The following is a 15,164-nucleotide window of genomic DNA, read 5'->3' on the forward strand; positions in this document are numbered from 1 at the left end:
TGTAGAATAATTTATGTGTATATTTCAAATGATTTAACATGTTTCATATCTGTGTTGGTCCTGAAGATATAGCCATTAAAGTAGTAGAAAATCACAGTTAAACAAGCTTCAGTTCAGTATAATTTATAGGTCCTACAAGTTTATAGAAAACCTTTGTTTTTTACTAACCTGGAGATATATTTCACATCCAGATTTTTAGTTTTTATAATTTGCTAAGACTAGAGTTTGGAGCTTGAGATTCTGTAATAATATTCCTTATGATTGGATGGAAAGATTCAACTGCTTTAGGTAGGTCGTCATGTAATTACTAAGATTGATTCATTGATTGGTTTCGTTTATTCAGAGAGTATGTCTGTATTTATGTATTTATTTTTTACTGTTTCCGTAGTAAGCTGCTAGATCCTGAGAATACAAAGATCCATTTTTTTATTTATGTACTGTTGCTAGTTTTGTGCTCTGTATTAGGAATGTGGCTGGAAATTAGCCCACTCTCAGCCCTTGAAGGATTTGCAATCTAGTAGATATGACTTTCTGATGAATAATGATATGCTAAGATGAAGGGTAACAACAGATTGAGTACAAAGAACTATGAAAGCGCCATAGATCAAGGCGCTTAGGATTGAGGTTGGTTAGAGTATAAATGATAATCTAAGGAAGCTTTACAGAGGAGATAGATTTCCAGAAGAACCGTAGGTTGGAAAGAGATAGTTATATGCCTTCTATAAATCTATAGGCATAAAAGCAAAGTTGAATTTAGATGACTTTGCTGTTATTCAACAGATATTTATAAATTACCTGTCATGTTCCAGGCACTAAGCTAGACACCAGGCTAGACACTGTTGATACCCTGGTTAACAAAATAGAGTTCCTCAAAGAGCTTCTAGATGAGCAGCAGATACAGGTAATTAAGGAAGCAATGTGACAAGTGCCAAAATAAGAGAATTATAGGGTATAATATCATTACAGAGAATAGGCATGAAATGTAATTTTAAAAGTTTCAAAATTAGTTTTCAGATGCAGTAATCTTAAAGGTGAGGGTCTGGAGTGAGAAAGAAGGGTTATCCAATGCAATAGAAATAACACATGCAAAGATGCTCAAGATAGAATATAGTCTATTCAGGGAATCGCCAACAGTTTTCATGTGACTAGAGCTGGAATTCAAAATGCTCCTTTATTTATATTTGGCTTTGGTTGTTAATATGTGCTTTATTTTGTGAGGGTTGATAATAGGTGAAGTAAGCAGATACTAGATTGTGAATAATATCCTAAGCTATATTTGGTGGCTTGCAGATTTACTTTATCCATTTTTTGAATACTTCTTAATACATCAAGGTGTTATCTTCTAAAAATAAGGATATTGGGTTGAATTTATTTTGAAAACAGTGGAGAACCATTGAAAGTTTTAAACAGAAGAATAATGCAATTGGTGATATAGTAGTAGGAAATTAGGCTAAATTGTGAAGAAACCAGCAATTTAGATTTAATTCTATAGGTGAATGGTAGTCATTAAAAAGTATGAGTTACTTCAATGGACTTGGGGAGTCTTGGTATGGAGTGAGATGATATTTGAAATTACTTGAATGGAATAGGCAGAGAGTTTAGAGATTGAAGAAGAGATTTTAGGAATGGAACTATCCAAACAGTTATGAGAGGGGATGGTAACAAGGGTAAGAGGAAAACAGGAGAAGAATGTCACGTAACACACAAGAAGGGAAAGAGTTTTAAAAAGTCGGCAGTCAGTAGTGATACTAGAATGAAGCTACAGGACTTGGCAATCCAAGGTTTATTAATGGACTCTAAGGGTGAATTATGAAGCCCAAATGGTGAAGCCCGAAATCAAAACGTGGCAAAGTGAGGCATAAATGAGAAAGAAATTGGCATAGCGAAAGCAGAATGCTCTTCCAAGTAATCTTTTGTTAAGGATGTGAGGAGAAGAATTTGAGAGTGAGACAAGATTGAAGGAGTATTTTCGACAATAAAGACAATTTAACACTTTGTAGACTGAGGGAAGGAAGGGGATAACATTGATAATACAAGAGTTGAAGGAAATAATGCATGGATATAGCCCCCGAAGAAAAAGGAAGGGATATAGACAGAGTAAAGGGTTAGCCACTAAGAGGATAGGAACATATTTTCTTTAGTCTCTTGTCTGAGAAGATAGGCTGAGTGAGCATGTGGATGAAGTAAGAATGGAGGAAGGAAGGGAAGGCAGGAGCACACAAGCCAGGTGAATTCTATTTTCTTTGAAATTGAGAATGAGACTATATGCAGAAAGTGAGAGGAGGACAAGAGGGAAAATAAGGTTTCGGATAACCACTGTGAAGAATGAGAAAGGGAGCCATCTAGGAATAAGGAAAAAATTTCACTGAAATGACAGTGTAAAATGAAGCACTAAGTACTTTCTTTTAATATAGCTTGTTTTAATATAGATTCTTGCCACCCTTGAGATAGGCAGGGAAATATTCTACATATCTTATAAAATGTGGACGCAGACTCAGGTTGAATAAAGGTGCTAGACTGGAAAGGGGAATAGCTCTGAGAGAAAATAGGTTAATTTTGTTATTTTTCTCTGCTTTTGTAGTTTTCTATGAAAGTATGTATTACCTTTGTAATAAGAGAGTAACATTTTATTTTTACATATGGGTCAGATGTTTTTCTAATTTTCTTTTTTTAATTGTTCCTTGTACACATGACTGTAATACCAGGTCTTCTATGCTGTGGGAAGTGTATTGAACTCAGGTCAGAAGACACGTTCTGGCTTTGTTCCAGGCAGGCATTAGCAGTACCCTGTCTACCTGTCTGCGTACAATTTGCATTTGATGAGGATTTCTGCCAAATTCTCGTTTTTTCTGCATTGTGGTCTATAATAACTATTCAGTTTATTTTGTTAAATACATATTGGATTTAGCTTTCCCAAAAGATTATTTTTCTTTAGGGCATGGACCTCATATTTTATTTAATGCATAAACTATGTATTTTATGAATACTTTTTAATTGGTTTACATACTACAGCTTTAGTCTTCAGCAATTTACTCACAATTCAAAATAACATAGGCCATATTGGATCTCAGTAGTATTTTCTATTTTTTGTTTTTTTTTGTAAAGAAGACCAAAGAATTAATCCTACAAACCTCATGCCATCCTGAATAACCATATAACCTGGTAAGGTTGTTTAGACATTGGTTGTCCATCTTGTTATAATAGTCAGTTAAGGAACTCTAGAAAATTAAAATGTAGTTAGAAGGAAGAACTTGAATTTAAGGAAAAAATTAAGTGATGTTACTTATATTAATTCTGTGAACTGTATATAACACTATTACAAAGATTTTCCTTTCTTTAGGATTCTGTTGCAAAGCCCCATGTGATTGTAGCAGGAGCTGCCACAGTAAGTTATTATCTGTATTGCTGCATATGATTCTTGTTTCATACTTAAGGACATGCTAAGAAAAAGTTAACTTCTGTTAAATGGAATTCTTGATTGTACTTTTATTTTAAGTTTTTTCTATTAGAATTAATGACTGATGAATTTTAATAAAAGACCTGACTGAACTTAGGAAATTTGATGTTAAATGTCAACATTATTTTATATTGGCTTTTTCTAACTGCCTTCATATATTGTGTGAAATAATTTGACCATAATTCTAACATTGAATAAAAATGAGAATTATCTTCATATTCTTTGTTACAGTAGAGTAAATTATATACTTAAATTTTTCTGTGATAAATACTGAATTAATATTTAATTTTCACTTCTTCTTAGTGGTCGATCAAGATTCATAATGGCAGCAATGAAGCGCTTTCCCAATATAAAACAAACATTACCTCCATAGCACCACTTTTAGAAAAACTGGCAAGGACTAGTGATGTTTATTGGGTCTTACAAGGTAAGGAATGAGTAATGAAAAAAATGTCATTTTGTATATATTCTGAGGAATGGGTTTTTATTATCTTCTGTTTCAAGAAGCAAAGTTACTGCTTCATGAGAATAAATTTTGAAATAAGGTGTGCAAAAATGAGAATAAATTTGAGTTATTTTCTTTCTTTTTTTTTGAACTTAGGGAACAGACATCGAATAAATATAAGTAAAAAATAAACAATAAATAAATAAAAATATCCTCCAAGGAGCCTCAACAGGCAGAATACATTCTAAAGGCAAATAAGATGCTTACCACTAATTTTTTATTTCTTACAAAGTATACTTAATATGATTGGGAAATAGAGGAAAAAAATATTAAGTCTGTTTCTTAATATTAGACTCATCGGAAGTAAATAGTCTTTGGAATTGACAGAATATATTTAAATTCATACTGTCTGGCTTATACTTGATAATGAAATTCTCTAAGAGAAAGTTGACATTAGATCAACTCATTTCAGAAGTTTACTGAATGTCCATTATTTAATGCCTAACACAGTATGAGGATCTTTGGGTTTTTTAGCAATTCAACTTTTCAGAAACTCATGATTATTTCCAAGTTGAACATCAAGCTGAGAGAAATAAAAGGGCTGGTGATAATCTGTATTTATAAACTCATTGTTAACCTTCCTTTTACTAAAATGAGAAAAGGCTAAATTAATTATCATAAGTGATAAGACACCTTGTTCCTTAATAATATTACCTCTTAATTGTGTGAACAAAGTTTACAGAATTAAGCAATGACAGCAAGATGAAAAGATTGGCTACTATTCTTAATTAGACAGTCTTCTATAATCTAGTTTTAAATTCCCATTACCTATTATAATCCAGCATTCACAAATTTTAAACTCTTAATAAATGCTGGAACATAAAAATGTCTCCTGAAAGTTTTGTACCCGAGAGGAGGCCTAAAAGTTGTTTAAATTTGGAGGAGATATTGATTGATTCAAAAATTGAATATAAAATAGGAACGCTATTGCAAATCTTAGGCAGCATTATTTAAAAATGAATTATTTGGTACATGGAATCCTCTGAACTTTAACAATGAAATATAAAATGAAGTCAACTAAATTACATGATCACAATTTCTAGCCATAGGGATTTGTTTACTGTGTTTTTAATAATGTATTTCATATGCAGATCCTGTTTATGAAGATCTATTAAGTGAAAATAGGAAAATGATCACTAATGAGAAGATAGATGCCTACAATGAAGCTGCAGTCAGTATTTTGAATAGTAGCACCAGAAATTCTAAATCAAATGTTAAGATGTTCAGTGTTTCCAAATTAATTGCTCAAGAAACCATCATGGAATCTTTGGATGGCTTACATCTTCCAGAAACAAGCAGAGAAACTGTAAGAATTCTTATATCCATCAGTAGGTAGAAATTATAATATCTAATTGGGTATAGCTATAAGTTCTTTGAGTGGTAATAAATAATTATTTTATTGCATTCTAAATTATTCTTAATTATTGCAGTAATTCTGTCTAAACACATCTAGAAATAATTTTGCTTTCGTCACCTAGCTGAATATGTAAATAAGAGTTGTAGTATACTCTAAGTGAAAGAAGTTATGAAAGGAGGAAATGAAACTTCATTTATTGAGTGCCAGTCGCTTTTAATATACTCTGTCTTATAAGAAGCTTACAAGTTCTCAGCACTCATGTTTGAAATAAATAAAATAACACACTGCTGCTTTATGTTCTTGCCTTAAACCTTAAACTTGCAAGATTAAACTTCTGTAAAGAGCACATTTTTTATATGTAGGATAATTTTGATTATTTCCTTATAGTTCTTATACTCTAAACATTATTCAAAGTACATAGTAGATACTAAAAAAAATCCAGATTGTCAGATGGAAAGGGATGTTACGTTAAGTATGAAAGAGAACTGCATGATTGTAATTTTCACACATAGCAGATATTATTTGGAGTTAACCGTTTTCTTATACAGTAGTGATTCTTACCCTTTTTTGAGGATCACATAACCCCTCTGAGTGTCAGATAAAAAGCGGTGGTTCTGCTCTTACCCTACAGAAAAATATGTTTATATATGCACAGATATGGTTCTCGATATACTTTAAGGGGTATTTTGGACCCCCCTGGAACTGGTTAACCTTGGGATGGAGTTTATAGGCTGGCATCTACAAGAGTGCCAGTCTCAGGGCTGAAAAGATGAGATTTCCTAAATAATAGAGTACTTTGAATGCTTAGGCTTAAATGATATAATCATCTTAGAGTTCCAAAGATACCTAGGCTATAAAGTTTCTATAAAACTAGATTCGACTTAACCTTCAACTAGGCAGAATCTTGACAGCTTGCCTAGAAAATTTTTATTATAATGAAACCATGTTGAAGATCCTACATTTTATTCAACATTAGGAATCTTAAAACTGTAAATTCCTAAATGGTCCATAAACTGAAAACCAAATGAAAGACATATTTACAAGTATTGTTAGCTAAAAATTAATTATAATTTGTGGAAATTATTTTACGTTTTTTTTTTTTCACATCTAAGACTAAGATGCTATCTTAAATATCCTATTTCTGTATTGAACATCTGCTAATTAAAATCCATGGTCTTTGACATCTGTCAGTATTTTTCAGTTGAAGTCCACATCCTATTAGAAGCCTTAAAATCAGTATTAAAAAAAAAAAGGATGGAGTAGAAAAATGTCAGTGTGCATTCCAGGTAGTAGGGATAGGTATTATTTCCCATGTGTGCATCTGGGTCACATTATAAAATGAGCTTTTCATTATAGAGTCTAGTCCAAAAAGTTTGAAAGCTTCAAAGTAGCTGTTACAGATTGAAGGAATACAATTATTTGCATGAGTGTTTGGGAAATGGTAGCAAGAAGTACAAAAGCATTTTGGTGTCAGTCCTTAGTATTCACAGGAGAAAATCTAATGTGAGATAAATTACTGACAAGGTAATAACCAAATAACTTGATTTGTTCACAGAGTGCCATGATTCTTATGAACGTGTGTTGCAATAAGGTTTTGAAGCCTGTGGATGGTTCCTGTTGTCAACCTCAGCCTCCTCTTACTCTCATACAGAAGCTAGCTGCTTGTTTTTTTACTTTATCTATTATCGGATATTTAATTTTTTATATAATTCATCGCAATGTTCATCGGAAGAATAAGCCATGTACTGATTTGGAAAGTGGAGAGGAAAAGAAAAATATTATCAATACCCCTGTGTCTTCATTAGAAATACTTTTACAGTCTTTCTGCAAACTTGGCCTGATTATGGCTTATTTCTATATGTGTGACCGTGCGAATCTATTCATGAAGGAAAATAAATTTTATACACATTCAACTTTCTTTATTCCAATTATCTACATCTTGGTTTTGGGAGTATTTTACAATGAAAATACTAAAGAGGTAAGAGTCATTTTCTTTTTCGCTCATGTTATCCTTATCTCATTATGAACTCTAGATTTTAAAAACCAATATTTATCATGCCAGGATATGGAAGTATGGATATAGAAGAGAAATGGGGAATATTGTGATTGTACTTCACTAAGTGGACTCTGTTGTTTTTTTTGAAACAGTTTTGGGGAAGGGTCTCATGAAGATTGTTGAAAAGTTGGAAAATAATGATCTGTGAAAAAGATGTCATGACTTAATGTTATTTTGTCTGCATGGGGATAGAGAAAATCGAGGGGCTTCCAATTTTATAATGGCCTTCAAACATGAGATGCTATTATCTTTTATAAAATAAAAAATGTATAATTATATTACTAAATGCCTATATGTACAAAAATATTTTATATTTATATTAAACAGCCATATATACATACAAATGAGAACTTACATAATAATGTGGGCACTATTCACAATATTTTGAATTTACTATTTTAGCATTGCTGTATTTGCTCAATATTAGTGTAACTCCTTTTTAAGGCATGATTTATTTGAATTAATAAATTCTGTTGTAAGAAATAACCATATGAAGATGATTAATCAGTTCTTCATCTCCAATGAGACTAATGTAGGGAAAATAAACCGTAATAGTAGAGCTTTTTTCCCACAGTGAAGTACGAGAACTATAAGAGCTTGTCTAACTGAAATCCTAAGATTTTTCTTAAAGAAACATATAAAATGCCATTTTTTAGATTTATAAAAACATGTCATAGTTTAAATGTAATCTTAGTATAAAAACATAAGTATCAACTTAAATACTATGTAAAATTTTTAGTATGTTAATTTTCAAATTTGTATTAATTTAAATAGTTATTATCTTTTATCAAGAAATAAAATGACAGTCTTTAATTGTTTTTTCCCCCAAGGTTCTTTTCACAAAAGCATTAGCTTGACATCCTATAAGAACAATTTTAACATACTTAATATAAACTATCTAAATAATAGCTTCACGGTGAATTTCAAAATAGGTCTTGGTTCTTTTGCACAGACTAAAGTATTAAATAGAGAACAAACAGATGAATGGAAAGGCTGGATGCAGCTTGTGATTTTGATTTATCACATCTCTGGAGCAAGTACAGTAAGTATTTTGAAGTTCAGAACATACAGGAATTAATGTCACTTTATTTTTTAAAGGCACCAACTCTTTTGTGTTTTATGTTCTCTACCATATAAGAAACCCTTATTTCCAACCCAATCTTTCTGTCTTCCTGTTCTCCTACCACTTGACTCTTTGAAAATGTATAGTTTTAAAAGCAAAATAAACTTTAAAAAAATAATAAGGCAATAATTTATTTGTATTTACTTGTCTTTAATTTTAATGTCATAGAAACAGCTGATAATCTAAGGGTATTATTTCATGTAATCCTGTTGAACAACTAATTTAAAGTTATCAAGAATCTTTATAGATGACATAATTGCAAAGGATTTAGAATAGGCAAGTCACTATCAAAAGAAATCAAATTATGATTATATTCTCCCCCTTCACCATATTTTAGGAAGTTTAACCAACTGTTTTTACACTTATAAAAGTTAAAAAATTTAGAACTTTCTTGCCCCAGTGTTCAGAGAACTCAGAAACTCATGGACTACTACTCATAGACCAGGAAGCGTGCACCATACTTTCCAAGTTTCACCTTCTCCATGAGATGGAGGACCCTCTCGTTGCTCTCCCAGTGCCTTCTGTACCTGCACAAAATCATTTTTTCCTTCTCCTTACTTATCTTAAAAGACAGGAGTCTCATGGTCAGGGAACACCTTGGATTTAGCAAGAGTAGAAAAAATGTATTCAGAGTTGTAGCATTTCAGTTACTTGTCAATTAAAACAGCTTTTGAGGGTGAACCTAGCTATCTAATAACCACTCTTCACACAAGTTTTTATAGTGAAGATACCAACTGATTTCTATAAAATATGTTTTAAAAATTTAAGCAACTCATTTATAATTTGGGAGCTACTGAACTGTTTTATTTGCTTATAAAAAGCACATGACTTTAAACAGTATTTGAATTAGTGATAAGTTGAGATCACAGAGGAGTGTTCCTCAGAAAAGAGTATTTTGAAATTTTCATAGCAGCTGTTAAGAAGGTAAATAATATTGAGGTTGTTCATATGTCTCTAACAATTTAAAAATGTTATTTTTCATTGAGTCTCGATTCTTTTCAAGACTTGTTGGTGACTTTATATATGGTTTGTTTGAAAGTACAAAAGGCAGAGGAGTGAAGTATAATTATACTGAAATTATGTGACTGATATATATATATATATATATATATATATATATATATATATATATATATATTTGGGGGAACAGTGAAATTTCTGTGACATTGCAGCTGAAGGGACCTAGTGAATTCAGGTAGCTACGGAAGAGCCAAGGTAGCAAAAGAGATCTAAGTCAAGGAGAGATGAAGATAGTAAGGCTTAGTTTATAAACCTGGTTTGGAATTTATAAAATAAATTTGGTAAATTCTCTAAAGAGTAAGTAGAGATGCATATTGAATCCTAGAAATATCTCTGACTTGTGAATAAATATTAAATTAATTTTGGAGGAGGAAGCATTTTGTTTTAAGAAAATGCCACTTAGAGACATAATTAATTACTGACATATTAAAATGTGATACTACTGTTTAAAAAAATCAAGTTGAAAGAATTAATGGCAGATTAAGTTTCTCAATTCAGTGATTCCAGAAAGGATTTGGATCATAAAAGGATGCAGGCCATTTGGCATTCTATTATAATCATTTGCCAAGCTAGCATTCTAATACATCTTAGACTACATCCCGATACATCCTAAATTACAGATTTAAAAAATCCCTGTTCTGGAAGGACATACTTTTCATTAACAGATCATTTGTTATGATTAATTAACATATCCCTCTTCTTTTATACTATTGGATTTTGTGATTAAAAATTACCTGTATTTACATCAGCAAAGCATTATTCGCATGGATTATAACATATTTTGGGACTTGATTCTTAGATATTTGAGGGAATAGCTTTTTAAAAAACTTTTTAACTGTTACAATTATTTTAATTACCTAATTTTAATGTTTTTTTATTTTGAGTAAAATATGTCAAACTTTACTTGTGCCATGTTTTTATGCTAAAACGGAAACTATATCAAAAATTACAGAGAATTATTAAAATACAGATGGTCTAGCAGATTGCAACTGTTGGTATAAACATTCTTTTAAAACATAAGTTATATCAAATATGGCTAAAATACTATGAATTTAATATGGAGAGTACAGCAAGGTAGTTATATATAGTAGATGATTTTGTGTTCCATTGTGGGTTTTTTTTTCCTGCGAGGGTTTGTAAATGACTTTTATGAAGGGACTTGAATGAAAGTTTTTGAGGGAAAATTTGTGAGACTAGTAAAAGAACAGAACCAGAAGTCAGCCTAGCTATTAATTCAAGTGAAGTTAGAATTTCAAATATACTTTTAATACTAAAATTTTGTTGCAATACTTGACTCATGAATGACAAAAAGAAAAATAGTTTAAAGAGAAATGACAACTAAATGCATGATCATTGATTCAATTTCCTAAATTAAGAAAAAAAAAATTTAACCATAAAGGATATTATTGGAACAATCTGGAAATTTTGAATATGGATTGTACAGTAAATACTATTACATTCATTTTTAATTTCTTGAGTATGAGAGTGATAATATAGTTAGATACAAAACTATTTTTTCTTCTTAGGAGATACTCGCTAAAATATTTAGGAGTGATATCATGTGGTATGCAACATACTTTTAAATGGTTCAACCTAATTATATAGATAGATGTCCATTGTACTATCTTGCAACTTTTCTGTTGGTTTAAAATATCTTAAAATAAAAAGTTAGAATTATTACTTGAAATTTGTAATAATCCAACATTGGCAGGAATCTGGCAAATCATTGTGATAGTATTTAATTTAACTTAAATAAGTTGTATTTACTGTTTAAATATAATAACCAAACTTCAATTTTGTAGGCCCAGCCTCAGTTTTGAAGGGACTTGAAAGCATGTTTTAAGGATAGTGGTTAAAGTAATTGGGAATGGTTTGCCTAGGTTTGACATCTGTTTTTAAATACTTGCAGAACTGTTAGATGTAAAAGTGATTAAGCTAGACGCTCCATTATGGTAGCTACTAACTGCAGGTGGTTATTGAGCACTTCAAATGTAGCTAGTCGGAACTGAAATGTGCTGTACTACATAAAGTGAAGTACAAACCAGATTAAGAATGATTATGATAAATGCATACTAAATTCAAAAACAGTGTTAAGAAAATAATATAAAATACCTCATTACATATTGGAATGTTAATATTTTAGATATGTTGAGTTAAATAAAATATATTTATTAAAGTTAGTTTCATTTATTTCTTTTAACTTTTTAAATGTTCTGGTAGTCACATTAAAAATTTACTATGTGGCTGGCTCAAATTTTATTTCTATTGCATAGCCCTAACCTAGAAGGCTGAAGTTTGACATTGAGTTAGATTTCAACTTCTCATGAAAAGTAGCTGTACAGCAGTTAATGGGCATCTGAAAATTGAATGAATTGCCTTGGGAATTGGTATGTTTTCTGATACTATTAGTGCTCAAATAAATACTTTAAGGGAATATTTTAGAATACATTCAAGAATGAAGTAAGGGTACAGATTTAGATTAGGTAAATCCTGAGATTATTTCATTACTACATTTCTCACCTTCATCACATTCTAATATGTTACACCTTCATTGAAAATTTCTGTCTAATGATGAGATGACACTTAAAAACTAATGATGAAGAACAATAAAAACTCTTTAATATAGAGATTATTAGTACTGTACTAACTCAGAGGAAGGAGAAATGACTCTCATCTGAGAGTAAAGATTGGAAATTTTGAACAGATTTCTAAAAAAGAATATGATTTGAATAAGCAAACTGTGGTCAGGAGAACATTCCAGGGTAGAATATATAGGCGAACAAGGGAAAAGGGGCAGGAGAAGCACAAGAGAACCAGAATCAAACTGTTTGGCTAGAGTGCAGGCTATGTTAAAGAATTTATGAACTATTATAAATTCAGAGTTTTTTCCTTCCAGAAAAAAAATATTATCTCTAAGAAAAGAAAAACGTGTTCAAGGATACGTTCAAGGATATATACAAAAGGTGTATACATTCAAGGCCTTATAAAGTCTATTTAGGTTGTCTGCTTAATTTTATTTTATCCTACAAGGCCTCACTTGGGGAAGACACATTAACCAGAGTGGCTATAAACACTGTTAATGCTGGATAATTACAAAGATGATCAGATAAGTCTATAAAATAGAAGCCCCCCCCCCAAAAAAAAAAGCTTTACATTGACTTAGTAATTATCCTTAAAAGAATGGCCTGAACAAGCCTTTTAAAGATCATTTTTAAAAACAGTGCACTCATTATGTTGTGGAGATCATGAATGTATACCTAAAGGACAATTGGTTGGTGGGCAAGTGAAATGGCATTGTTCTAAGGACTTGAGAAATAAGACTTATAAATGAGATAATATTTCCAGTGATTCCCCCAAAAATACAGATAGGAAATATTATATTTCATTCAACTTAGAAGTGAATACATGATGCTCTGAAAAACCATGGTAAGCGATTCTCAGGGTCTTGGTCATAATGAAACATTTATGTAGTAATGTAAAATAAAATTGTTTTATAAAATAAGAGGGAAATAATATTTCTAAATTATGTTTGCATAAGCTTTTTAAATACATATTTTTTGCTAAGCTATTCAGTATTGTAAGTGGTCATGTAACAATTTTATTTACAAGTCTAAAGTCTACTTATAAGGGCCAAAAATTTAGGATTTTTGTTTTGTTTTTGATTCTCATTGGGAAAATGTGAAATCCAGAGTGAACTCATATTCAGCACATATGGTGATTAATTATTATAGATATCATATTTAATCCTAACTGGACAAAATGTACAAAGTACTTTCTATTTACTGACTCATGCATTTCTCATAAGAACTCTAAGAGGAATAGCCTCATTTCTCAGTTTAGAAAACTCAAAATCACATAGCTACTAAGTGACAGAAACAGAATTTGAATCTAGGCCTATCTGATTTCAAAGTCCACATTTTTTTAACCCCTGCTATGATATCTAACTTTTAAGAATAAATCTTTTCATTGAGCTAATGTCAAATAGTAACGTGATCCATTATCTTGGTTAAATGTACTGGTTATAATAATTCAAGGTATAGTTAGTGCCAACACATATTCTACCTATTTTTGTCAACAGTTTTTGCCTGTGTACATGCACATTCGGGTTCTGGTTGCTGCGTATCTCTTTCAGACAGGGTATGGGCATTTCTCATACTTTTGGATCAAAGGAGACTTTGGAATCCACAGAGTATGTCAGGTAGGAATGTATTCAGTTATTATCTTTTTCTCATTTCAACATGCTTTTGTGCCTAATTGTTAAGGGGGGAAAAAATATATATATATATATATATATATATATATATAGTCATTTTAAGGCCATGAATAATTCGAATTTACAAAATAGCATTTTAAAGTTGAGTTATTTCTGTGTTCTATGGTTAATAATTCGAGATAAATAATTTACTACTGAGGGAATGGAAGATATAATTTAGATGAATATATAATAAAAGCACTGGTACTCAAGGGATAACATTGCTGATTCACTTTAGTTTTATAGAAATGTACAGTTAATGGGATTTTATAACATGCTGTGTTTTCTCTAAGAAGAGAATTAATATTTATTAAGTTTCTACCTTATGCTAGGCAATTTCTGAACATTATTTTATTTACCCCTCATTACACCTCTGATTTGTGGCCTTTATGTGTACAGACAACGACACTGAGGCTCAGAGAGATTAAATAATTTGTCTATGGTCACACAGTAAGTGGTGCAACTCTAATATCAGTCTACTCAAATTCTTTGTTCTTTGAATGCACTACACTGTCTGAAGTGACTGTTAGAAAAGTCCTAACTATACTTTTAATTTGAGTAATATCATTTTGTATCTATGATAACTCTCAGTTTAATCCCAAATGGGGTGAATCAACATCAAATAGAAATGAAATGGACACCTTTTCTTGAGATAATCTAATCTCTGCTTATAAACTGTAGGCCTACGAAGGAGGTGGATGTTTCTTTTCCTACATTTAACAAGATGGCAGTTTTAGCCAGAAGACAGCACAGGCTGGTGCTTTGCTGGGATTTAGTTAACATAATGATGCTTAAATATTTTATATTCAAACTCTTTACAATGACTGTAAAACAAATATAATTTTAGGAATTAGTTAAAGATACTGGTACAATTATTATTTTAGTCTTAAATAAACACTCTGTCAGAAAGAATCTGTCTTTGCTCTTCATGCTTATCTGGAATGAAATCCATTTTCTTCTTTTGAATAGGTCTTATTTCGTCTCAATTTCCTGGTAGTGGTGTTATGTATAGTGATGGATCGGCCTTATCAATTCTATTACTTTGTCCCCTTGGTCACTGTATGGTTCATGGTCATATATGTTACTTTAGCACTGTGGCCTCAAATAATCCAAAAAAAAGCAAACGGTAAATATACTCTCTTACTAATGTTAATAAATATATTCTTTCAATGTTCTAAATTTCTTTTTAGTTCCTAAAGGCTATTATTTTTATTGAGACATATAGACAGTTTAAATTTATGTGCAGTATTGATATTTTAAAAGTTTATTCTTAAACTGTTTCTAAAATTTTACAGCTAAGTAGTTCAAGTAACATAACAGTGCAGAATAATAGTTTGTATCTATATTGTGTGTTTTCTCTTTTTTTAATTTAAATTTTTCAAAGCCATTTTACC

The 15,164-nt window shown here is 30.9% G+C and overlaps 1 protein-coding gene across 3 annotated transcripts in view; it reads left to right on the forward strand.

Moving 5' to 3' along the window:
- The window catches only part of CASD1 (CAS1 domain containing 1), a 48,332-nt gene that overhangs the window by 17,463 nt on the left and 15,705 nt on the right, over positions 1–15,164 (forward strand). The window contains exons 6-12 of one of the 3 annotated variants that reach the window (XM_036230357.1): positions 3,341–3,385; positions 3,761–3,884; positions 5,054–5,268; positions 6,875–7,297; positions 8,328–8,417; positions 13,651–13,716; positions 14,740–14,896. In XM_036230357.1, coding sequence (XP_036086250.1) covers positions 3,341–3,385; positions 3,761–3,884; positions 5,054–5,268; positions 6,875–7,297; positions 8,328–8,417; positions 13,651–13,716; positions 14,740–14,896 — 1,120 coding nt within the window. Of the gene's footprint in view, positions 1–3,340; positions 3,386–3,760; positions 3,885–5,053; positions 5,291–6,874; positions 7,298–8,327; positions 8,418–13,596; positions 13,717–14,739; positions 14,897–15,164 lie in introns of those variants that run through there. The other 2 variants (XM_016160863.2, XM_036230358.1) reach the window with 2 other exon arrangements.

Source organism: Rousettus aegyptiacus, unplaced genomic scaffold (genome assembly GCF_014176215.1).
Source record: "Rousettus aegyptiacus isolate mRouAeg1 unplaced genomic scaffold, mRouAeg1.p scaffold_m13_p_13, whole genome shotgun sequence".
NCBI classification, from domain to species: domain Eukaryota; kingdom Metazoa; phylum Chordata; class Mammalia; order Chiroptera; family Pteropodidae; genus Rousettus; species Rousettus aegyptiacus.